Consider the following 27512-nt stretch of genomic DNA (forward strand, 5'->3'; position numbering starts at 1 on the left):
GTCACAATCTGATTGTATGGGTGGTTACCTACCAGGTAACGCTTTGTGGTTGGATAAATGAACCACACGCCGTGGCGCTACGTTAGGGGCATCGCCTCTGGTGCTGACGTCCGAGGTTCGATTCCCGAGAGGGAGTGCAGTGGAGTGTGTACACCTGATGAGCCCAGAATGAGGGCGAAACACGTGTCGTGTACTCTTTGCATTTATTTGACAGTAAACTATTTCAACCATTCTATGATCTGCTCCTCACAAACTGAGGCCACCCATACAATCAGATTGTGAATCAGACTACGAATGCCGTGAATGTAATTATACACTCACTGCACTTGCTTACGGTAATCGAACCTCGGATGTCAGCGCTAGAGGGGCTTAGCAGCGGTGAAGTATTGCTTTTAAATTTTAATTAAGAACAAAAGAAAACCTCAGAGGTTCGATTCCCGTAAGGGAGTGAAGTGAATGACTGGTTACCTACCAGGTAACGCTTATGGTTGGACAGCAAGTGACGTAACATCAGCCACGGTGCCTTCAGTTGTGAGAAGCAGATCATAGAATGATTGAAAATAGTTTTGCATTTACCTTTTTAGTAAAAGGCGAGCTTTTAAGCCTGAGAAATCACCCCGTAAATGCACACGTTTAATTGCACATGTGTTAATATGTATGGTTACACAGTATTAAAAGACAGTGAACAACGTCATTTACCTTTGTTCCCGCGTTTGATAAAAGGCGAGCTTTTAAGCCTGAGAAATCACCCCGTAAATGCACACGTTTAATTGCAAATGTGTTAATATGTATGCTTACACAGTATTAAAAGACACTCAAAAATTAACGTCATTTACCTTCGTTCCCGCGTTTGACTCGTGCTGTAAATCTCTTCCTTGTTTTTAGTTCACGTGATTACGTAGGAGGCGTGATGACGCGATACGTGACTCCGCCTCCTCCATTAGAGTATATGGACAAAAAACATGTTCCAGTTATGACCATTACGCGTAGAATTTCGAAATGAAACCTGCCTAACTTTTGTAAGTAAGCTGTAAGGAATGAGCCTGACAAATTTCAGCCTTCCACCTACACGGGAAGTTTGAGAATTAGTGATGAGTCAGTCAGTCAGTCAGTCAGTCAGTGAGTCAGTGAGGGCTTTGCCTTTTATTAATATGTATAGATTTCTTGTGTATTTTAACAATGAACAACAGAAAGTTAATTTTTGCTTCCATTGTTTTCTGACAGCTGATATCACTGTTTAGACTATCAGGTATCCTATGTATGCAGGCCTAACCTACCTCTCCTCAGCTCCTATCGAAAACATATTTGTACTGTATACTACACAAGAAAGTGCTTTTAAAAGTTAATATTTGTACTTTTTGTTATAGATTTCTAGTGCATTTTAACACAAACCAACTGAAAGTTACTTTTTATTGCCATTGTTTTCCATCAGTTGATCTCGGTACAGTAGAGTAGCTTGCTACTAGTGAACAAGCCTACGTGATTGTCTTCAAATCTACTAGCACTAACTCCAGTTTGTGTGTATCAAAATAAAAGCCGTCAGTACTCCTGATGGGATGCTGAAATCTGAAGATCATACACTAGAGTTGATTAGGACAAGTTAACGAGAACAAGTTGTTCACGAGATCCAACCAAAGGTCCCTATTTTGGCTGCGCTCCACCACACTACTTGGTTTTTTATTGCATGTTAATGGGGTTCTCTGACTGAAGAAGAATTTACCCTTCACGAGTTCCCAATTGTGTTCCCTTGTTCTTGTCGAATACACTTAATTCCGGACGTCTTGGGCTTGAAATAAAGCACGTTAATTCAACGTAAACAGATACAGCCAAAAGCACAACCACTTGTAGAGGATGCATGCACATAATTGAGAATGTAAACAATAATAGTGCGGGGTTTGCACTCCACACACAGTATGGTAAGATTTAAAAGTGGTATTGAGGTTTAGTTATTTAATTGTCAAACAAATCAAATCAAATTATGCAGATGATACTCAACTCTATTTCAATGTTAAAAGTGAAACTTCATCAGAGCTTTCTCAGCCCATAGCTTGCCTCAGTGAAATTAAAACCTGGATGGAGCAGGACTCTTTAAAAATAAATTGCAACAAAACTGAACTCCTACAAATTGTGCAAAAAACACAACTTGAGTACAACTCTAAAGTGCAACTTAAGAAAATGAGCTCCTTCTCAGTCACTCTTGACGGTGATCTCATCAGACCTTCTGATGCAAGGAATCTTGGTGTCATTTTTGATTCCTCCCTTTCTTATTCCACCCACAAAAATCACATTAAAAAAGTTTCTTACTTCCACTTTTCCTAACATTACAAAAAATCTTTGTGCTTTTTTAATATCATTGCTTTTCCAACAAGAAGTGTTTTGACTGATGTGTTCAATCTGGTGTCCACTGTTCTAATCTGAAGTGTTGACTGATATGTTTGATTAACTGTCTCTGTTTCTCTTTAATGTATAATAGTCACGTCTCACTAGTTCAGAGCAGCAATTCTGTTTTTGAAGCAGTTGTCAACCTGTTCACTGCTTCAAGTCTTATCTTCTGGTCCCATTCTAAATTATTTTCTGCCCCTCTCATTCTGGCAGAACATCAGCTTTTTAAAGTTGAGCACGTAGTAATCAACTTGAGGGCTTCGACATTCTTCAAACTGAAAAACCTGTCCAACTTTTCACATATTTTTTTTTGCTCCTACAAAAAGCATGCCTATGTTTTTGAGAAGAGGCCAGTATTCACTATGTCACAGCTTACTTTCCCATGAAAGGACCTACAGGCAAAGATTGCCCACCTTCCTTCTTAAAGTGATAACCTTCTAATACAAAATAATTTAGAAAAAAATTCAAAAGAGTAAAAGGTGGTGGGAACACTTATAATAGACACAGAGAGCAATTTGTAGAATCAGCTACAAAGGCACCAGAGTAGGCCAGTAGCCTAAATGTTTTAGAGCAACCTCTATTGTCACTTCATTTGAAGAATACGAAAGACAGTTAGCAAACATTAACACTTGAAGACAAATTACATAACAAGTTTGTAAGAGTATCTTTTGACTTAAACCAGACATAAACTATTAAAAGGTAATGCAGCCATGCTCTACAAATTCAAACTAAACTGACCATAACATGGGCTGACATATGAAAGTCACCTCAAGCCAGACTAAGCTTCTTTATCAGGTCCACCTACAACACACTTCCACGTCTCAGCAACCTCCAGTTATGGAACAGCTCAGAGTTAGCTTGCCAACAAACCAGACTGAACTTCCTTATCAGATCAACCTATGACAATTTCCCAACTTCCAGCAACCTCCAGTTATGCTATGGTTCAAAGTTCACTTGCTAGCTCTGTGATACACCAAACCTGGCTTTGCAGTACATTCTACCTAGCTGCAAAGTGGCTCTGGCTCAGGGGTGATACAGATGTCATAATGATAAGGTCCTGGGGAAGCTTGTTGAATTCTTAGAGGTCCGATAGGTTGGAAGAAACAAAAGTAGCCTTACACCATCTCATGGCTTGATCCATTTTACTGAAATGGGAAGTATAGTACAGAATGTCTTCAGGAAGGAGAGATCAGTCTTGACAACTTGAGTTGAATGGAGCACAAGAGCAGACCTTGTGTCTCGGATGAAGTTCCTGACTAAGATCATTACAACCTTGCTATGCCCAGACTTCGTCCTGTGGTCCATTTCTGTCAAGACAGAGGTAATGGCAGAGCTTAGGGATCCATGGTAGGAAAGAATGGAGGTGGGTTTTGAAACAACAACATTTATTTTTATAGGATATTTTCATACAAAAGCTGTAACTCAAATTGCTTTACAAGATGTCAAAAAAGTAGTTGCATGTGTCACAGGTGGCTAGGGTCCTTGTCCGGCTGTTCACTATATGGACCAGGGGAGCAAGCCTGGTCAGGACTGTACCTCCCCTGGAACACTAGATGGCAGCCCCCCTGGGTAGCAGCGGTGCCTAGAACTCCTGCAGGGCTTCAGGGGAGTTAGAGTTTGGTGCAGCCCTGTTGGGATCTGTGGGCACCGCCAGGGGGGTACTGTAGCTGCTGCTGAGCCCTACAGAGCAGCTCTTCCACCAAACCAGGAAGTGCTGGCGGAAATAGGTCATCAAGCACCTGGAGCACTTCTGGGTGCGTTATAAAAGGAGCCAGCAGCCACTACTCCGGGAGCCAGAGTCGGAAGGAGGGAGACAAAGCTTGCCGGAGAGGAGTGGTGGAGAAAGAAAGAGAAAGTATTGTGATTGTGTTTGGGATAGTCCTTGTGCTTATTGGGACTGTGTTGTGCCTGTGGGAACGGAGAAGGCATTGCCCACAGGTGAAGAAAAGAAAATAAAAACTCGTGTTTTTATAAGTGTGCCTCCCGTGTCTGTCTGCGTCAGGTTAAGCGCTGTTATAGCACCATCTACAGTCACACGCAACGAAAAACAAACTAAAATTAGATAAGAGTAATAATGTATAAATAGCATACAAAAATAAATAATGCACACTTACATCAAATATAATTAAGAGAAGCAGTGTCCTTAAATAAAGAATTGTTGATAAGATCAGATAGCCAGGGTGGACAGAAAAAATAAAATACTCCAGTTCAGCAGGAGAAAAAAACAAAATCTGCAGGGGGTCCAGGCAAGAAGATCGTCCCGCTCCCATTTGGAATACTACCTTACATAAATGTTCTTAAGTAGTTCCCTATTGTTTTTATTTTAGGCAATGTCTTAGAGGATTTGATGCAGTGGGTCTCATGGCAGGTTGGATTATCTGCTTTCAGTCACACATTCAAACATCACAGGTGGCCATATGGGACTTTGATCACGTGGTGGTGCAGAACGCCACCACAGAGGAACCGAAAAAGAAAGCGGAGAAACAAAGATTAATAAAGATTGCAGATTTATTGAAGAGTATGATAATTCAATGCATATCTAGTTTATTATGGGTAGAACTGTAATGTAACTATGTAGAAGCCAAAAAAGTGGGTTTTCAGGGTTTTTTTTTTAAATGATCATCAGTGTTAGTCTGGCGTATCTCTGTAGGTAAAGTATTCCAGATTTTTGGTGCCAAGCATCAGAAGTCTGCCTCACAACTTCTTTTATGCTTAGCTCTTGGAATAATAAGCAGACCACTATCAGAAGATCTAAAGTAATGACTTGGAATGTATGATGACAGGCAGTCCAAAATATAGGAAGGAGCAAGAATATTTACGGCTTTTAATACCTTTTGTCGTATTTTAAATTCAATGTTAGAACTGGTGAGATGTGCTCACATTTTCTTTTTCTGGTTAAGATTCTTGCTGCTGTATTCTGGACTCAATGCAACCAACAGATGTCTTTCTTAGGTAGAACAATTAGAAATGCATTACAGTAATCTAGCCGACTTCAAACAAAAGCATGAATTAATTTCTTGGCATCTTGCAGTGTTATAAGGGGCGTAACTTTTGTAATGTTTCTTAAATGGAAAAATACAGTCTTAGTAATATGTGATTTAAAGTTTAGGTCAGAGTCCATGAGTAAACCTAAATTCTTCACTTCCGTCTTGACTTTTAATGATAAAGGATCATGTTTATTTCTAATATCCTCATTATTTCCATTTTTAGTAACAACCAAGAATCCAGTTTTTACCTTATTTAGTTTGAGGAAAATACTACTCATCCATTCAGTAGTGCAAGACAGAGATCAGGTCAGGGAGGCCAGAGCGTCAGGGTCATCAGTTGCTATAAACAGGCAAAGCTCCATGACATCTGCATCACTGTGGTAGTTCACCCCATCTTGTGAGATAATATGGCCTAATGGAAGCAAATAGATTGGAAATAACTGTGCCTCTTCCTTGTCATACAGCATTTGCAGTATCATGGATCTCTGAACTACAATCACAGCTAGCAAAAAGTGTCCTACCTGTTAAGTAAGACTGAAACCAATTTAAAATGCTGCACCCATTGAATAAGGCAATTTATTAGGATACTGTGGTCTATGTTGTCAAATGCTATGCTCCGTTCTAGTAGAAAAAAGAACAGATATGTGGCCTCTGTCCACATTAACCCAGTTTCTGTACTAGATTAAAAGAAGGATAGATACATGGAGCTGATAGCAAAATGCAGAGAAGCAGGGTGGAAGGCAGCTATCTATTCCATTGAAGTTGGTTGTGAAGGCTTCATCAGAATTTCCACCCAGTGTCTGATGAAGTCCCCCGAAGTTCACAGACTAAACTTAAGGAAGGCACTTAGGGAGTTGCCAGATTACGGTGGAAAAAGGGAGAATCTGACTTTGGCTAAAACAGAAGCACAAGGTGTGGGGGAGTCAAGGGTCCTAGGGTATGCTGTAGGGGGATGTAGGGAGACATCCCTGTGACTGCTCCACCATCTTGAGATGTCCTGGGAATAATGAAGCTAAATATCAGTGAAGGGTGGCTTCCAGCTGACAACCCTGCAACTGGCCCTTTGTGACTGTTGGAGGTACTTCAGGCAGCAATGCCCAGCTGGTAGCTGATAGTTGTGCTTATATGTTATTGTAACCATCAGGAGGAAATGACAAAGAAGAACAGTCATACAAACATGACGGTTTCTCTTCACCTCATGCAGAATTTTTTAGCTACTGCCTACTGGTGACACCTACTTTGGCTTCATCTATGGATATGTCAAGCTTAATTATCAGACCATAATCTTGTTTTAAGTCACTCCCTTGGCTCTAATCATCTTGTGTTTTGGATCTCGACTTTTCCTCTCAGATTGACATGTTTATTAATTTTTTAAAACTCACTCTTTTATTTTGCACTTTTTGACTGTGCTGAGTTCTATGACTGTCAGTTTAACTTGGGTGATTTGCTGTGTCATCGCTGCCTTTCCTTATCTGACTCACAGAACTGAATACATGTTAAAAAACTAAGTCATTGTGTCCTGGCACAAGGCCTTCTTTACCACTCGATTTTAATCACTCTGCGTGATTGCACAAGAAAATGAGATCATGACGAGAGCTTCAAAAAGCTTGACATGCGCCATTCTGTTTTGAAAGATACTGTAAGCATCTTCATTAATATTAACCAGTTCAGTTTTCTTTCTCCATTAGAACAACCAGAATTTGACAACAGCAGCTGCTTCTGCTCGTGTTGAACTTTTTTTCAGTTAATATTGCTCTTATTTGTAATATTTACATTTATCCAAGGTGACTTGTAGGATCACGATAACCTACAACCGTGTACAGATATTTTCTTCTTTGGAGCACAGTAACTTGCTCAGGGTCAGACATGGAGGCAGAGGCAGGAATTGAACAAGCAACCTTGGAGTTTAACGTTTAGTGTTTTAGGCCACTATATGACTGTTCTTAAAATGAAGCTTGTCATGACTAATTTCATGAAAATATATTTTAACCAGCATCTCTGAGACTTAGTTCAAATGTGCATTATATAATTCCTTTTCTCTGTCAATCTGCTCAGTACTCTCTGGTCCTTACATTTCAGTATTAAACGACAGGTTGACTGTACCATGTGCTTCTAGATTTCCTTTAAAGTTCTGCCAACAGTCTCTGCTTCCAGGTTCACTGCTTGAGCTCAGCTTCTTTTGTTTATGTCTTTGAGCTTCCCCATCGTGGTTACATCTGACATGGTGGCCTCTGTGAATCATGTCTTCAAAAGATGTTGTTTTCTAAAGGAGTTGTCAACATTGACCTGTGAATTTAAGGTGAAATAAGATGACTCATGGAACACTACAGAGTCTCGTCAGCTCATTTAATTCCAGAAATCTGAATCTTAAGTGGTAATAAGTTCAGATATCATTGTGGAAGACAATACAAATAGCTGCATTCTCATTTAATTTAAGGCCAGAATGAATTTATAGCTGCGGTGGGTTGGCACCCTGCCCGGGATTGGTCACTGCCTTGTGCCCTGTGTTGGCTGGGATTGGCTCCAGCAGACCCCTGTGACCCTGTGTTTGGATTCAGCGGGTTGGAAAATGGATGGATGGATGAATTTATAGTTATGAAAGACTGAATGGCCTGTTGAGTGTTTAAAGCCAGGTCATTTCATTAATTCAAGGCTGGAATAAGAAATTTATGTGTGACATTCCAAATTAGATTTTCTTGTGAGTATCTAGGTAGGAATTGGAAATGCATGTTTGAGCAGACACCCCTTGAGATTTTTCCTGGACAGAAGGTAAGTATCAGAGATGATAACACCTCTAGATAGTATAGTTCTGAGGTTTTGTGATGTGTTGTGTTCAAATATACATGTACGCAACACTTAACTTCCATGATACGTCCTGTGATTTGAACGTGGTACGAACACCACATTAGTTTACATCTGGAGCAAGCTTTGTGCCTTAGAAGTGATCGCTAACGTGCTGAGAGGGATTCACCTTTGTATTTGGTCCTCAGTCCACGTCATTAGCAGTTCTTCCTCATTTGATACAGACCCCTCTTGCATTTTCGTTGGCCTTGTAACTTTCAGTGAAGCCAATCCTTTAACAGCTTGGAAAATGTTTTCTTTGATTTTGAGGATCGTTGTGATTGTCGAGTGCAACATGCCTAAATCATAAGCAATAGCATTTGCTGATTTTCCACATTCATGTTATTTAAAAAACGTTGTTTCACTTCCAAATCAATACTTTTCCTAATCACTAGCACTGATTATGCTGCATTTTGGAACCATGATGCGCTTCATGGTAATATTTTTAGAAAATGAAACAGAAATAATGCTACAACACTCAAGAGATGCGCAGTACACAAGATTGGGTGCTGCTGCCTACGAGAAATGTGTATGCAGCCGAACGTTGCCTAAACTGAGATTATTTTGTGCATATCTATGCTTTTTTTTTTTTACTTTCATTCTGGTTTTGAACCTAGGATTAATTTTTATTGTCATTTGTTGATGTTTTCTTCCATACCATTTTGGTTTCCAATTTTATTTATGGATGCCACCATTTTGTGCAGCTTTGTTGTTGGCAAAGTCTCTTATTGCTGTCTTGCAGCTACCCTAAATTTCGGTGTATGACGTCAAACACACCAGTATTTAAGACAGCAACACCCTGCATTCAATGTCCAAAGTAGTGTGTGTTATAAAAACAATTCTTTGCACGTGCTAGTTTTGCTTCTTGAGTTCGGGTTCAGATCGAAAAGTCCTTTCTGGAGTCCTTAAGTGAGGTTTCAGCCATTTTCTAATATCTGAACTGTAATTTTTCTAAAATAATACTTTTTCTTTGTAATCATTGTTACACACGCGAGCCTGAGAGTATCTCACAGATGTGGGTCCAGGTTCCCAACAGGAGAAGGAAAAGAGGCGATGCACCACCAATAATACAGTTTCTGTTTCCCGTTGTGTGTAACAAGAAGCTCAGGGGGGACAAGTGCCGTCACTTCTGGCTGACACATTGTGAGCCCTGCACCTTCCACTCCACCTCATATTTAAAGACCTGAAAAAACAGAAATCAGTGCTCATTGTTGGTCCTGTTTTGGATGAGGACGAAGCTCAGAGCCTGAAACGTAAAACTCTCAATGATCATTGATAAAGAATTGACAATTTACCTTTTTATTTCTTCTTTTCTATAAAGGACATTAAATGGGGTGTACTCCTGGAGTCCCAACTCATTTTCTCCTGTCTTAACCCCTTTTAAAATTACTAATGATGTAAATTAACAATTTTTGATGTACACACTATTTTCTTTTGATTTACCACCAGTAGTGACTAACCAATCTGAGTATGAGACATAATCATATTCAATCAAAGCATGCCGGTAAGCACAACTGTTATCTGTAAATTTGGCTATTGAATTCTATAATTCAAGAATCATTATTTTTAATGATTCTACTCACAGGATAAAAAACCTACTTAATAAGCTCTCTGTCACACACGTGCACTTGGGAGTCAACCAAAGGGACTAGCAAATACCAATTCCACGCCAGGCCAGGGGACGGTGGGGTGCACTAAACCTCTCTCTTTTATCTCCGCAGACCAAACATGAGAAATCCTTCCTGTCCTGGGCCCAAGGACATCACTTTCTGTCCCAGCCCTGAAGACGTCAATTCCTGTGATCCAACTATAAAAACTCCTCATCCTCCAAACTTAAACAGTTCTGTTTTGGACTCTAACCTGTACGCATTGTACGCTACTTTAAAGCCTTTTGCAGCCAGGGATAATATACGGGTGGCTGCCCCAAACCTTCATTGTGTGTTTCTTTCACACTCCCATATAATTCAGTATATGTGCCAGTGTTAGTGCGTCCAGGATAAATGTCAAGACTCCACACATGACGGCTGCTACAAGCAGACAAGCAAACAGGAAATGTATCACTACCCCAAGAAAATAGTACCAAAAATCTGTGCTAAAATGACTATTTCTAGTTTCCTTTCATTGTCCCAAAGATGCCTCCTAAATACAGAAGTCGTCTTAAATTAAAACCTTGGGCACCTCAAACTGGACGGACTATTCAGTAAGTTTTAAGGCTTTAGTTTTAACATTTGGACCCCAGTACCCTACAGCCCTATTGTAAACTGCAAGAACACACAACCTATTGTTTTTTTTTAATTTCTAAACAAAATGCTTCACTTTAGAGCAATATTTCATGTGGCAAATGAATATATATCAAAACTGTGAATAAACAATTCCAACTTATGTACTAAATCTACTGTACCAACCTCCAGATTTCAACTTTTTAACTAAACCGGAAATACTGTTTTTGTTGATGAGTGAGTCAACTTTGCTTTATATTGAGTACATATAGATTAGCTATGGTCTTAATAAAATTTCTGAGAAAAATGTACTCATTACTTAAGATTTATATTAGCAGTGGAGTGCAAACTTTAGGCTAACCTAGTAACTATGCCCAAGGACAGGTGAACTGTGCTTGAGGTAAGAAACACTCATATGAAAGTGCGATGAGGATGCAGCAGTCAAAAGAAGAAGTAAAAGTTTCCACACACATTCTGTGCTACTCCATCCACACTACTACATTTACATATCATTTACAAAAGTATCGCTTCCCACACAAAAGTAACCAAAAACACAAATGACGTAAGCATTCTCCTACACTGGCCATGCATGCATCAGTGAAAAAAAATCCTTCAAGGGACAGAAACGCTGCCAGCAATGGGATTTATCACAAAATTATAGTAACAAGTAAATTATCTTTTCGCATTCGCTGTGACACACGTGCTAGTAAAAGGGAGCTGTATGGACCAAGTGAAGGCAATTCAACGCCAGGCCAGAGGGTGGCGGGGTGCGCTAAACCTTCTTCTGTTGTCTCTGCAGACCAAAAACGGGAGAACCTCTCTGATTCGACCTTGAAGATGTCACTTCCGGTTCCTGCACCCAGATGAACATCACTTCTGGTTCCAGCGCCCAAAAAACACATCACTTCCAGTTCTGACACCCAGAAGAACATCACTTCCGGTCTTGGCATTTAAAGCCTCCATATTTTCAACCTTTCAACAGTTCAGTTACGGACTCCAACTGATGCACATCAGTGCCATTTCCAAAACCCATTTGCAGCCAGGGAAATTATACGGGTGGCTACCTCAAACCTTTTTGAGTGTGTCGAGTCTAATCATTTCACAATGCATACACTCATATAGGTAAGCAACACAATAAGCACCATGGAAAGCAACTCCTCAGTGTTGGCTATGCTAGAATGTGGTTTTCATCCATGATGGGTGACTGACCAATCAGGGAAGCACAAACAAATCAGAGTGTAACTAAAGTCTGCAATTCCCAAACTGCATGTTATCACCTGTCCACATTACAGCACTAAACCGGCGTTTTCAGAAGTATACGGCTCACTATTCGGGTTTTAAAAACGCTGGGGTAGTGTGGACGAACAGTGAAAATAGCAACTTATGTTTGCATTTTTATATGAAAATGTAGTAGAGTGGATGTGGTCTCAGTCCCTAATTTCAAAGTTGCATTGCAAGGATACAGTAATCCCTCCTCCATCGCGGGGGTTGCGTTCCAGAGCCACCCGCGAAATAAGAAAATCCGCGAAGTAGAAACCATATGTTTATATGGTTATTTTTATATTGTCATGCTTGGGTCACAGATTTGTGCAGAAACACAGGAGGTTGTAGAGAGAGACAGGAATGTTATTCAAACAATGCAAACAAACATTTGTCTCTTTTTCAAAAGTTTAAACTGTGAGGCAGAGATGACAGTTCCGTCTCACAATTAAAAGAATGCAAACATATCTTCGTCTTCAAAGGAGTGTGTCAGGAGCAGATCATGTCAGAGATAGAGAAAAAAGCAAACAAATCAATAGGGCTGTTTGGCTTAAGTATGCGAAGCACCGCGGCACAAAGCTGTTGAAGGCGGCAGCTTGCACCCCCTCCGTCAGGAGCAGGGAGAGAGAGACAGAGTTTGTTTTTCAAGCACAAATCAATACGTGCCCTTCGAGCTTTTAAGTATGCGAAGCACTGTGCAGCATGTCGTTTCACTAAGCAGCTGCACAAAAGATAGTAACGTGAAGATAATATTTCAGCATTTTTAGACGAGCATCCGTATCGTCTAGGTGTGCGAACAGCCCCCCTGCTCACACCCCCTACGTCAGAATCAGAGAAAGCGCAAGAGAGAGAAAGAGAAAAGTAAGCTGGGTAGCTTCTCAGCCATCTGCCAATAGCGTCCCTTGTATGAAATCAACTGGGCAAACCAACTGAGGAAGCATGTACCAGAAATTAAAAGACCCATTGTCCGCAGAAACCCACGAAGCAGCGAAAAATCCGCGATATATATTTAAATATGCTTACATATAAAATCCGCGATGGAGTGAAGCCGCGAAAGGCGAAGCGCGATATAGCGAGGGATCACTGTACACTAATGTCAAAGTTCAGAGTTGGCAGTGGGCGGGGTACATGTTATAATGGGCGTGTCTTGTGATAATTAGGAAAAGGTGTGGCCTCCCAATGTTTCTTCCTTGTTTCAATTGCTGTTTATTTATTTTTTGTCAGTGCAACAAGTTCATTTTTTACCTAAAACTGTTTTTCAAGACTAAAATTAGTTTTTTAAAAAAAAGAAAAAAATAACTACCACACCTTTTCTGATGCTAATTAACATATGGGCGCTTTTGAAGGTAAGGAAAGAAGCAGTCCACTTTTGCTAGGTGACATACACCAGAGAGCAAATGATAAAATGAGTGATGGGATGGGATGTGCAGCTCTTCAGAGGGGATTTGAAATGACTTTGGGCTAGTTGTAGTTTCCAGATTTCTGGTGCAGTATTGTACGTTAGGAATAGGCCTGCCTTTTAAACATATTCTTTTACTAACGTGGGTGACTGTACCATCGCTTGATCGGCCCTATTCCCCCAGTCGATCCCGGGAGGAAGGACCAATAAGATGTTGCACTGCCTGCTTTTTTTCTTTCTTTCGTTTTTTTTTTTTTTTCTTTTTACCGACCGGATGTTTCTTCGTCGTTCTAAAGTCGTCTTTACTTCACGGCTCCGCTTTCGGTGCAGCGGAATCTGCCGACTTTTTAGGGCAGACGTTTAGACGGAGATGTCGACCACCACAAGCCGCGCGCGCCCCCTTCTCACGCCCCCACCCATTGACTCTCGGTGCTTCTCATCACATCTCCTCCCCCTTTGCCTTTTACTCTCTCATTCCCTCTCTGTGTTTCTGCACATCTCTTTCTTAACCAGTTGAACCTCCGACGCGTATGGATCTAAATGGTTCAAACCCGGCTTTTCCCGAGGAGGAGACGGCAGAGGCAGACGCCTGACAGAGGATGGGGTTCAGCCGTCTGCAGGTGAGCGTTTGTTCTTCCGAGATCACGTCCGGTTGAGCGGTGCGTCTGAAATGCCAGCAGCCTGTCTCGCCGGGTGGACGCGCCGTGGTTTCGCTTCGACCCCTACCACCCCCTACCTCCAACCCTACGCGTCAGCCTGTAAAGTGCGCACTCGGTGTTGCCATGAAGCCTCCTCGCGGGGTCGGCCAGCCATCGGCACAGACGACAACACATCTGCTGCGTTCAACAGCTCGCGATCCATAGCTCAGTCACAGTCACAGTGCTGGGTAGGGAGGCAGTGGAGACGTGACGACGGTTTGGCCCTCCAGTGACAGGGTCGGTGGGTTCACTTCTTGCGCTAGCTGGCGGTGAGGACCACCGGTGATTGTTTACTTCGCTTCGCCTCAAATGATGGAGTTTGTCAAGTAGTGTTTGTGTTATATAGCGACTTACAGATGACAATCTGCGCATCAGTTCACTTGGCAGTACAGACGGTGAAAGAGGTTTGAAAGAACCCAGTTGGAGAGACAGGGCGTTATAAAATAATAAAGTGAGCGAAAAGATGAACCTTACGGAATGAAACCGCGTAGGCTGTACGCAGAATCATGGAAAACACCAATCGCACGGTCTTACATGGTCATTTATAAAAATGCCGTTTTCTCCGTCAATGCATGCATCATTACTTTGGTTTAGGAGTATCTGTTAGGTACAAAGTAAGCATCCACCCATCCGTCACTCGCTTATCCAGTTCAGCGCCGTGCAAGAGAAGCTTAGATAAAGAACTTCTATAATTCTGTACATGTGAAGTATTGCAGCTGCTAAAATGTCATGTAATATAAATGCATGCATTCTTATAACATAGCTTGTTTTACCACACATTTTATAGTCCTGCATCATTTTGTATACAAATACAAGTATAAAGCCACATACAGTACAATATAGTGAGCTTTGTGGATTGTGTTTTTATGTGTTCATGTTAATGTATTACACTGTTACTTAATACTTAGTTATTATTGTGATTCTGTTACATTATAATAATCCATGTACAGTATCTTATGCTGTTCCATTCAGCTCAAAAAAACGTGCCAATCCTATTGTCCAGATTTTTCTAAGAGTTTTGAGGCAGACATTTAGACGGTTTGCCACGCAGTGTTACGTCGTCGTTGGTAAAAATATTATTTTCTTCTTTAATACAAACATCATTACTTTGATTTAGGAATATCTATCAGGTACACAGAAAGAAGCCATACATCAATTATCCAGTTCAGCATCGTCGTGTAAGAGAACCTTAGAAAATGTATGTTTTGAAGGCCCCTAAAGTGCTCCTGTCCACCACACTACTAGGTGACATATTTTAGGGGTCTCCAGTGTGAGAGCATGCAGACTGTGTTATGTAGGTTATAAGTAAGGGTTGGTGGAGAGGAAACAACTTGATCCAGACAAGGACTTGCTGTTAAAATACCTCTTGACTAATTCATTTTTTATATTGTGCATCAAATAAAAAAAAAATATATATATATATATTATATATATATATATATATTTATAATATATACTGTATATATATATATATTTATAATATATACTGTGTATATATACTAGCTGTGATACCCTTCTATGATAGGTTGAAATGTAAGTAATCCACATAGACCTCAGCATTAACGGTTTGCACTGCATCGTCTATTGAAACGTATTTTGTAATGCATGTAGTAATAAAATGCCTTGCATTGGTTATTTCAACAGATGGTGCATTGCAAACATTTGTAGTAATAAAATGCATTACTAAAAATATTTGTGATGTGCCATCCGTTGGAATGAAAAATGCTGTTATGTGCTATCTGGTATGGGACTCGTAAAAGTAGTGTTAATGTTTGTGATGCACAATTATTGCTAAAATACACCATCAAAGAAGTTAAAAGATCTTCTTATAATGAAGACTAGTTATAAATGATGATGGCATGTAAAAGAAGGAATTTACACAGATAGTGATAATGAAGTAATATTTTGAAGCAGATGGCAAAATCATAATACAAGAACAATATATTCAATAGATGTAAGTATTCCTTTCCACTCTAATAGTGTATACCAGTTTTTGTCATTTTGCCCTGATAGCAGGTATCAGTTTTTTTTACTGTCCGCTGTTGTTCACTTGTTTACTTTCTCCTTTCATCCTTTACATCAAACAACTTTGTGTTTTGAAATTCTTTCCTTAGTAAATTGTTTTGTATGGGACTGAATAAGTGTGCTTATAGCCCTTCAAATGTGGTGCCCCCCAACCTCCACTGAAATTATGAGTGAATGAAATACTCTACATTTTAAATTTTTAGCTGTAGTTCTTCATTAATTTTTTTATTTTGTCAGTTTTTCATTACTTTTTAATTTTTTAATTTTTCATATTTTTGTTATATATACATACATATTGTATGTGTTATGTATTTGTATTAAGTCATCAGTTGGTTCAGTTGTATTAAATCCTACACTCTTCCACCTCTTTTTTGCTGTCTTCATATTTATGTATATAAATTTATGTTCATTGCTTTTTTTGTATTTCCTGTATTATTGTTTTTCTTTATTTATCAATTTTTCTCTTTTACTATATTTACATTTGTTTTCATTATTGGAATTTTGATTATTGTACCTTTATACAATAAATCCAATACAATACAATTTATTTTTGTATAGCCCAAAATCACACAAGAAGTGCCACAATGGGCTTTAACAGGCCCTGCCTCTTGACAGCCCCCCGGCCTTGACTCTCTAAGAAGACAAGGAAAAAGCCCCCCAAAAAAAACCTTGTAAGGAAAAAATGGAGGAATACTTGGGAAAGACAGTTTAAAGAGAGACCCCTTTCCAGGTAGGTTGGGCATGTAGTGGGTGTCAAAAAAGGGGGTCAATACAATACACAGAACAGAAAACAAGTGATCCTCAATACAATATAACAGTATAATAGTAATATTACAAGTACATAGCAAAATTCAACAGCAGATGACATCACATAATAGGATTCAGATTTGTTCAGAGTCCCGAATACCTCGGTCATCAAGGTGCCTCCCCTATTGGCTATTTCACACCTGAGGCCAGCCAATGGAAGGACCCTTCTACCTGACGATTCCTGCAATCCTCCATTAGAGATGACTTTACCTTAGGCAGGCAAACAACTTGGCAGTAGGGCAGTGGCACCAAGTGCCACATTGGAGTACCAAGAAGAGAAACAGAATAGGTGAGGGTCAGTAACAAATTATAACTCTCATGTTACTTATGTTTTAGTGCTAATGACTAACAACAGAGATGCAGTATGTACAGTTAATCAGCACCTTTAGTCAGGATATGCTAAAATGAAGTAGTGAGTCTTCTGCCAGGATTTGAAAGCTGAGACGTAAGGAGCATCTCTTATAGTAGCAGGCAGAAAGTTTAGGGGCTGTGTAACTAAAAGCACGACCACCCACTGTTATTTTATTAATCCTTGGGATCATAAGCAGACCGGCATCTTGAGATCTTAATGTGCGCTCTGGTTTGTAAGTCATGATAAGTTCAGATAAGTAAGCTGGACTTTGGCCATTTAAGGCTTTATATGTTAAAAGGAGGATTTTGAAATCTGCCCTAAACTTAACTGGGAGCCAGTGTAAGGATTTAAGAACTGAAGTTATGTGTTCGTATTTTCTTGTTCTTGTAATAATTCTTGCAGCAGCATTTTGGATTAACTGGAAGCTGTATAAAGAACAATTTGAACATCCAGTGAACACCGCATTGCAGTAGTCAATCCTACTAGAAATAAATGAATTAATTAATTTCTCAGTATCCCGCATATTTAGAGAACGTCTTAATTTCCCAACATTTTTAAGATGGAAGAAACATGTTTTGGACAACTTTGAAATGTATGCTATAAACGACATGCTAGAGTCAAAGATAACGTCTAGATTGTGGCTGATTCAGTAAAATTAATGGTGATTCTGTCTGTGTTAAATGATGACAAAATACTGTTGCGATCAGCGTTATTCTGTCCAATAATTAACATCTCTGTTTTATTGGTGTTTAAAGACAAGCAGTTCTTATCTTTCTACTCTTTTAATTCACTAATACAACTAATTAAAGGCAACATCGGAGAAACTTCATTCGGTCTAAAAGAAAAGTATAACTGGGTGTCATCTGCATATGAGTGAAAATTAACATGTTTCCTAATGATAGATCCCAGTGGAAGCATGTAAAGTGAAAACAGTAAAGGTCCCAGTACTGAGCCCTGCGGGACACCATATCTCACTTCTGAGTGTAATGACGGAGTACTGTCAGCACATTTCTGTACATACTGGAATCGATTTGATAAATAAGATCTAAATCAGACAAGGACAGTGCTTCTAATCCCAAAGTCATTTTCCAGCCTGTGCAGTAAAATAGAATGGTCAATGGTGTCAAACGCTGAGCTTAAGTGTAACAACATAATTACAGTGCAGTTGTCTTCATCAGAGGATATCAGAATGTCTTATACAACACACGTTAGTGCCGTTTCTGTACTATGACCAGTACGGAAGCCAGACTGGAATTTCTCAAATAAATTGTGATGCATAAGGTGTGACTGAAGCTGATTGGCGACTGCTTTTTGAAGTATTTTAGAGAGAAAGGGTCAATTTGAAATGGGTCTTTAATTAATAAATATATGTGGGTCTAGGTCTGACTTTTTAAGTAATGGTTTGATGACTGACACTTTTAGTGCATCAGGTACTGTGCCATGCAATAATGAACTATTAATAATGTTAAGAATAGGTGCTGCAAGAACATCCATTGCACTTTCTACTAGTTTTGTTGGGACTGGATCAAGGGAACAAGTAATGGGTTTCATTTCAGAAATTAAAGTCAAGACTTCCTGCTCTGTTACAGGATTAAAATTTCTAAAGTGTTGAATACAATGTGAGACAGGGTCTGCCGGGCTAGTATGCAGTTTTCACTGTGATGCTGAGATCTGGGATCTTATATTTTTAATTTTCTCATTAAAGAAGTACATAAAGTCTGTGCTGCTAATGTCTGTTCTTTTTTGCACTATAGATCTGAATTCCCATTTGTTAAATTAGCCACTGTTCTAAACAGTACAAAAGGATTATTATTATTGTTATCTATTATTTTAGAATAGTAGTCTGAGCGAGCTTTAAAGAGAGCTTTTTTATATTTTTTAACACTCTCTGTCCATGCAATTTGAAAGACATGCAGCTTTGTTGTTCTCTATCTGTGCTCCAATTTTTGACACTCTAATTTAAGAGCTTGAGTGTTCTCATTTAACCAGGGAGAGTTTCTATGTGCTTTGATCACTTTTATTTTAAGGGGAGCTACTGCATTCATAGCATCTCTCAAGATAATATTACAGTTCACCCAAAAACTTGAAAAGTAATTTCCTCTCACACTTCACCCATTAGCATTTTAGACTGTGCTGGCCCAGTGTGTGTGTATAAATAGATGTGCCTTCAATGAAAGTTTGGTTCCAGCCAGTCACCAAATGCTTCCTATGTGGGCTCAAATGCCTTGGAACTCTGTAATGTGGAAAAAAGTGGGCTCAGAGAAAGGATGGAAGGATGGTTCATTGCGGCACAGTATTTAACTTTTGGAAAAATAAAACATTAAGTCTATGAAACAGAAGCCAAGTGGACATTCAGTTTAGTAGCATCGTGGACAGTTTTCGGTAAGTCTTTTCAACCTTATTAGGGACTTTGTGATTCTGACTTGAAAGCAAATTACACCTGGTCTTTAAATGAACTAAATCCTTCTGTACCACATGAGATCTCAATTATATTATTTCTAAATACATTTTAAATGTATTTGGCTAATGCTGTTATCCAAAGCAACATCAAACCAACAAACTTGAGGTTTACAGTCCTACATCTAAGCCGCTAGACCGCACTGCCTACCTAATGTTTAGGTAGAAAACATTTATTTTCATTTCATAAATCCAAAGCCTTCCTCAAGTCATTGATAACACTGATTGAAGTGGATCTAAATATTCGGAATAAATCTCCTAGTCCTCAGACATATCATTAAACATGGCCTCCTGAGGAGCCATCACCGTGTACTCTGACAGCGTTATTCTGTGACTAGACAGCATCTTGGCCGTAGAAAGATTTAGTTCATGGATCTGTAATAAGGTCCTCCTTATAAATAATTAGGATATGCCTGTAAGCGTGTGAACCCGTAATGCCTTTTCTTCCATTGCCCACAGCACAAAGAATAAATTGCAAAGCTTTTATGCAATATTTGAAAGTGGTTAGTCATTTCTAAAATTGTTTCTGTACTGTAATTTAAAGATTGCAAGTAAAAAAAAAAAAATACACGGAGGCTTCTGTAACATGGGATGCCAGTCAACAGTGTTAAATTAAGTTTATTGCTCTCAGCTTTGATTTCCATAAACAGCACACATTTTGTCAGCCTTTTCAGATAAGATTTCTTATTTTGGTTTGAAAGAGAAACCCTGCCTCCTTGTCTTTTCACTGTGGTCCCCTCTCCAGCTTTATTGCCATTATCTTGTTCAATAGTAGTGTACCTGTTACTGGGTGTAGAATCTCCTTTTTATTTAAATCTTTCCTAACACATACTGATGGTAACATTTTTTGTGACACTTATTTATTCTTAGAACAATTGTGAACATTGAATGCCTGTGTTGACATGTGACAAGGCTTCCAGAGGAGACTGCAGGAGCTACTGAGATTTAAATGTCCTAGATCAAAACTAAGGCAGAAGGGAAATCATTGAATGAAACTCTGAAGAGAAACGAACTGTCAATGGAACACCTTTGTTTAGATTATACGGAAGTACTGATAAATATGCTGTGGATGTGCCTTAGTAACTACAGTATCTAACTAGACTCACTTCATGAGATGACACCAGACCTTCCTGCATGCCTCATCATACAGATTACATGTCTCACCTTCCAGGTTACCAAGTGCACACTTCAGCTTGTGTTGATGCAGAGAGTGGTACCCATACCACCTGCTGTTTCAGAACTTCTTTAAGCTTAGAATGTTTGGATTAGGCCAGTACATGAATAAGAAACTATCTAGGAGTAAGCTGGTGGAAGAGGTGCCGGTGAGGCCATCGCAGGTGTTTACCCTTTGGTCTGTATGTGAATTCCAATGCCTCAGTGCAGTGACGGGAACACTGTGCTGTAAACATTGGCAAAGTCCTTCGGGTGAGACATAAAACCTAGGTCCTGATTATCTGTAGTCATAAAAGATCACTGGGCATTATTCAATAAGAGTAGGGTGTACTATAATGTCATTGGTAAATTGCCCATCACAGCCTGGTCATTCCGTTTCCCAAATCATCCCCTGTCCCTGACTGGCTAGCTAAAATGCTTTGAGTAGGTTAGAGAAAAGCACTATATAAATGCAATTTATTATTATTATAAAGGTGATAGATTTACAACCCTCACATGCTGTAGACTCTCAGATTTTAAGACTTGCAAACAGCTTTTATCATCCATTTGTAAAACTCCTGTACTCTGTGCCAGCTATGAATTACTAATTCTGTCTTCATCAAATGTGTCATAAAATTTAGAATTGTGGACTCCCACTCCCATTATCCCTCAACTTGCAGCCCCATGATTTTGTTGAATGTGTTTCTAAGCCTTTTGTTTATTGCCAATCACTGTTCTATTCTGCAGTGATTGCTTGTCATTTTTTGTGCACACCATTGTGACTGATGAGTTGCTCCACTGCAAGAAAAGTGACAAAAAGCTTTTCATTGTATGGACACAAAATTTGAACATAAATAATTGCTAATATAAAATTTTCCATTTTACAAAATGTAGATCATAATTTTAAGGCAGCCACAAAAGAGATGCTAGGGAATTTGTGGCTATATGTTCCCTTAGTCAGCGGAGATTTCTTGTTGATGACGCTAACTTGACTTGGCCTTTGCAACCTGTATACTTCTTCTGTCTGTGTTGATGTGCCTTTGGTTAGTAGAACGTAACTCCCCTAACTTATAGTAATCAAGCAAGTGCTAATGGGCTCTTTTTTCTTTCATCCCCAAAAGGAATATTGCCAAATGAGATCACATGAATGATTTTCATAGCTGGATTTTTTAATACTTTACAAAAGAGTAAAAATTAAATTTCCAAATCGGAAATCACCATATCAGTACAGGAGAGTCACATAAATGATTTGTGAAATGGTCTGGTTTTAATGTTGTCTCAGTGATTAATTAAAGGAATACTAGATCCGGCACTCCCCTGTATTTATTGGTCAAGAGTCCTTTCTTTAATTCAAAAGCACAGTATCATGTGAATGCATTTCCTCCATTATGATGGATGCTGATTTTTCTTTGAGTAGGGTATGTATGAGGGGGAATTAAATGCAAACCTTAAATATTTCATAATTTATTGCAACAAATATGTCATACAACTGTATCATTTTTCTACGTAATCCCCACTTTACTTACAAAGTTCATGGATTCCTCTGGGTAAGGACTTTTGGTTGCATGCACCACCTGCTGCATCTTTCCATCTGACTTGACAGACTTTTTGCCCATTGTCTCTTTGATAGGTCCACAGATGTAGTAATCTGGTGAGTACAGTGGTTTTGGAAGATATTCGTCCTCGATGGTTGCAACCATTGTATGGGCAATATGGGACAGGGCATTTCCATGTTGCACTAAGTCCACTAAACCTTCTTTTACTGATTTGTTTTGTTAGGTTTCACCCCCACTTCACACCTCAGAAAACAGATGACAGAACATTGCTCTTCTTTGGGCTTCTATCTTTATACTACTTCTGTGATGTCATGTAGCTAGTCTGTTCTGTATTTGCACCTGCTGGACACTCCTAATGTCATTGCTAACGATGTTGCCAACTTACATGACCATGTTATGGTGTTCATAATTTCTGTTGTAATTTCAATGTTTTCCTTTGACTCGTATTTAACAATATCTTGACAAAATGCATGTGTTTTATATGTTGTGAGACAACAACTGGATAATCAAGATTATAATACATAAATAACATGAGATTTTTTATTTTTTCCATTGACATTTTTCACATTGTTTACCATTGTACAGCATTGATCACCATTGGTTTGTATTATAAGGTGTTTGCTTTTTGTATTCCTGTTCTTCATAAAAATATAAGACTAAATATTTTTTGGGTCATCACTACAAAACACAAAGATGAAGTAACAACAAAAAAAGTCATGTTTAAGTGGAGTATTCCTTTAAAACAAAGTTTCATTTTTTTGATCTCATCAGGTTAGAAGAGATATATCATATCAAAGGTTTATAAAATTGAAATTTTGAGTAGTTTCCACTTGACAAATATAAAATGAATTTCCTAAATCATGCCTGTTCAAATCAGTGACGATGTATCACATGAATGAAATACACAACTGAATTTTTAATACTTTGAGGAGGTGATTATGAAATTTAATTTCCAATATGATATGAGCAAGCAAAACAGTGATATCAAAACAGATTTTTTTGTGCTGTATAGTGAGTATATAAAACAGCCCCCAAGTGGGATACCGCCAACTAAAGAATGAGTTACCTCTGTGATTTACAAAATTGACAATGTGATACTTTCTGAATATAAAATTAACTTCCAAAAAAAAATATCAGGGATTTGGAACACATGGATGTCATAAATTATTTGCAGAATGGAACTATTTAATGTTGCCTGATTGAATATTTAAAATAAATTTGTAGTGGTGGATGCTAAGATTTACACCGTTGTTTATTTTATTATGGGGACCCCAGGAACACACCCAACTTTGACGCCGTACGCACTCACACACAGAGACCTTGATAAAGAGGTTTAATTAATCAATAATAAAGATAATAACGTATATATTAAGCAAAAAGAAGGCAAAAACAATTATTAAACAAACAACATGTGTACAAAAGCCCTAACCAATTCCCCATTGGTTGAATTCAACTCAACTAAACACAATTCAGTACAGCAGGTATAGATGATGATGGTGTTTGAAATGAAGAACACCTGTGAACACCCTTTGAATGAAAATCAAAGTTTTGTCTTACCAGGTTCCAGCTGTTGCGTGAAGATTTGGCGTGATTGGGATCTCTCCCCATATGAAGACATATCCAACCAGGACAAAATCACACGGACAAGCAAGCACAGGACGAGCACATACCTGTACATCCAGATGGAGTCTGTAATCCACGGTGGCTGTATTTGTAATTTTAATAGTGTGTGATGCGTAGAAACAAACACAGATGATTGCAATTCCCTTGGGGTCTTTTTGGCTCCTTTTTTAAAGAAACCAGTTAATTATCCTTTCTTCCCAGTAACCCCTGCGCCCTCCCAAGCTGCCCAATGGTGTAATACTATTGGTGCTACAAGGAGTTTTAGGCATTTTAAGTAACGCTGCTACAAAATTTTTACAGAATGGAATTTTTGTATACTTTGTAGAAGAGAATACACAATGAATTTCCAAATGTGATATCATAACTGATGGAATTGTACATCAGAGATTCACAAGATGGAAAATGTTTGATGCTGTATGGGAGAGAATTTAAAATTTGATGTTGCTAGTTTAGGTTGATCACAAAGTAACGTTTTCTTTTTGGAGGAAATGATGCATTCCTGAATGGGATATTGCCAAATCAGGAAAGAAGACTTGTAGGAATGGTTTACAAATTATTATTTTTTTTATTACTGCCTGGGTGGGTTTTTAAAACAAATTTACAAATAGGTTGTCCGCAGATTTTCAAATCAGATGTCGCCAAATCAGAACAAATGGGGTTACATCTGTGATTCACATTTAAATGGTGAAATTATAAAATGAATTTTGAAAAGAAATATTGTCGAAGCAGAGCAAATGGGACTCACATAATTTACTGAACAGAACTGTGTAACCCTGTCTGGGTGAGTAAAAGAATGAAGTTCGCCAAAGGGGTGCCATCAAATAGTAGCAGATGAGTTGCATGAATGATTTAAGGAAAATATTTAGCAGGCAAGAATAAAAGACAAATCAAAAGCCAAAAACAGCATTTTTTAGTGCAGTGACAAAGTAAAGATGAATTTACAAAAGCAAACAACACTTTTTAGTTATGTTTGTTTTCTCTACCTTCAGGTTCTAAATTGGAAAATCAGGCTGATTAAAGGATGCCTTTTACCGCCACTCCAAAGCATCATGGAAGATTAAGCTACCAAGATGTAAAACTTCATTCAGGATTTGAAAAGATCAACATACCTGCTTCCACTCCATTATTTGACATGAAGGACTGAAGCGGTTGGCATCATTAAACAGTATGGCGGTTTGTAACAGCAGTGTGTTGGAGGTTTGCATAGCCCATCCGTCAAACACATCCAGGCTTTCAGCAGTTGGATTTATAATGATGCCCATCACATTAAGGATATCTGTTGCAGTAATCATGATATTTATGATTGCTGTTGGTTTCTTAGGCAATGCCATTGTCTGCCTCATTGTTTACCAGAAACCAGCGATGCGATCTGCCATTAATTTGCTCTTGGCTACGCTGGCCTTCTCAGACATTATGCTTTCAGTTTTGTGTATGCCTTTCACAGCTGTTACCATCATCACTGTCGACTGGCATTTTGGATTTTATTTCTGTCGGATATCAGCTATGCTTTATTGGTTTTTTGTTCTGGAAGGAGTTTCCATACTTCTGATCATCAGTGTGGATCGCTTTCTAATTATCGTTCAGAGACAAGACAAGCTCAACCCACAACGTGCCAAAATTATGATCACTGCTTCCTGGCTCATCTCCTTTTGTATGTCTTTTCCATCTGTGGTCGGTTGGACTGTGGTGGAAGTTCCAGCCCGGGCGCCCCAGTGTGTTTTGGGATACACTGAGTCGCTTGCTCATCGTGCTTATGCCGTATTTCTTGTGGTTGCCGTTTTCTTTATCCCATTCACTGTCATGTTGTATTCATATCTTTGTATCCTTAACACGGTACGCCACAATGCAGTTAGAATTCACAACCATGCTGACAGCTTATGCCTAAACCAAGTCAATAAGCTCGGTCTCATGGGCCTGCAGCGACCCCATCAGATGAATGTAGACGTAAGCTTCAAGACCAGAGCCTTCACCACAATTCTGATCCTCTTCATTGGATTCTCCGTGTGCTGGCTGCCACACACTGTTGTGAGTTTGCTCTCTGTCTTCAGTCACAGTTTTTACTATAGCTCCTCTTTCTATATTGTTAGTACTTGTGTGCTCTGGCTGAGTTACCTGAAGACTGTCTTCAACCCCATTATATATTGCTGGAGAATTAAAAAATTTAGACAGGCCTGCCTGGAATTCATGCCCAAAACTTTCAAGATCCTTCCCATAGTGCCTGGGAGAGCCAGAAGAAGAGTACGCCCAAGTACGATATACGTTTGTAATGAGCACCAGTCTGCTGTGTAATGTATAGTGGGATACGCACAGTCAAAGAAGCAAAGAAAAAAAATGAGTAAACTGGATATGAACATGTAACTCAAGATTTTCAAATGAATATGTTCATTTTTTAATTTTGAAATGAATGAATGTACTATTTTGTAAATATTTTCTGTTGTTGATTCTCATTTTTTCCCACATGAGCATGAGTAAAACAAACGGTATTGCTTTTCTATTTCCAGCTAAAATTGTGTGAAATTCTTCACACTTCAACTCTGGTCCACACCCCGCTGTGTGATGTTTCATGTTCTCTCCCTGCATTAGTAAAGTTTCCAGTTCTCTTTGATTAGTTATCTTTAAATCGCGTGTTCATGAATTGCAGTTGGTTTCTTCTTTTTATCCAAGTGCTGCTAGTATAGACTACGATGCTCAGTGACGATGTGCTTGAAAAATAGTTTCAGAAAATGTATGCAGATATGGATGGATTTGTATTCTCTCTTAAAACAACTTGTTCAGTTGGTTAGTGTGGGCATAAATGGGTCGTGTGATGGATTGATGTCTTGTGTTGGCTTCACGCCATTTCAAGAGAAAATAAGTAATCAGATTAAAGAAATTAGAAAATGCAGTATATGTACAGTATAAAACATACTTAATTTATCATGATACCTCAATTAGAAAGACATGGAGGATTAGCAAGAGGATTGTTTCCTTTATCACACTGGTAAGGCTGAAAGAGGGAAATGTTTAGCATTTTTGATTTTTGCAAGGTGTTCAAAAGACCTTTGATAATGTATTTTGCACCAGACTGTTAAAATAGCAAGGTTTTGATTGCTTGTTGTATAAAAGATTATGGTTCAAAAATTAGGCTAAAAAAGATGGTTGGGAATAGCAGTAATAATCTACAGTATATACAATCAATCCTTAACATTCACGACTTCCAAGTATTTGCGCAATTTTTTTTTTGTAATCTCTTTTTTTACTTTCACACTAGAGACCTCTCACATTCATGGGGTTCATGGCTATGCACAGTAGAGAAAAAAATGAGACCTGCTGGACAGAGACTACGATGCTGCCAGACCCATCATCGATCACAGCCTCAAAGTTAAACATGAACTCGCCTCTGTTATGCTCCTATGCTCCAAGATCTTTAAGGATCTCAAGCTGTGCACTAAGCAGACAGACAGTTGCTGACAGATTATGAGTGACATTTTTTTATTCTAATTGAGATATTAGCACAAAAGTTGCTAACATGTCATCAGTCCTGATCCTGCCTTTGACACAGTCAGCCATTACATCCTTCTTGCCTCTCCCTCTGGCCTTGGCATCACTGGTACTCCTCTTAGATGGTTTGAGTCCTAACATCTTGGGGCAGATCCCACAGTGCGTTCTGGCGAGGAGCATTGTAAAGGGTGCACCATACATGCAGAGGTGTACCCCAAGGATCGGTGCTGGGTCCTCTACTTTTCTATCTGTACACCACCTCATTGGACTCCAT

At 39.0% G+C, this 27512-nt stretch overlaps 1 protein-coding gene across 3 annotated transcripts; it reads left to right on the forward strand.

Moving 5' to 3' along the window:
- The first annotated feature begins 13356 nt into the window (after window positions 1-13356).
- Window positions 13357-26285, forward strand: gpr45 (G protein-coupled receptor 45). Of its 3 annotated transcripts, none has more exons than XM_028800657.2 (3): window positions 13357-13708; window positions 23696-23836; window positions 24748-26285. In XM_028800657.2, the coding sequence occupies exon 3, from the start codon at window positions 24926-24928 to the stop codon at window positions 26045-26047; it is 1122 nt and encodes a 373-aa protein (XP_028656490.2). In that variant the 5' UTR covers window positions 13357-13708; window positions 23696-23836; window positions 24748-24925; the 3' UTR covers window positions 26048-26285. The 3 variants fall into 3 exon arrangements, with proteins under 3 accessions (XP_028656490.2, XP_028656493.2, XP_051782762.1); XM_051926802.1 differs by lacking the exon at window positions 13357-13708 and adding an exon at window positions 16214-16541; XM_028800660.2 differs by lacking the exon at window positions 23696-23836.
- Window positions 26286-27512: the final 1227 nt, after the last annotated feature.

This window comes from Erpetoichthys calabaricus, chromosome 4, assembly GCF_900747795.2.
Source record: "Erpetoichthys calabaricus chromosome 4, fErpCal1.3, whole genome shotgun sequence".
NCBI classification, from domain to species: Eukaryota; Metazoa; Chordata; class Cladistia; order Polypteriformes; family Polypteridae; genus Erpetoichthys; species Erpetoichthys calabaricus.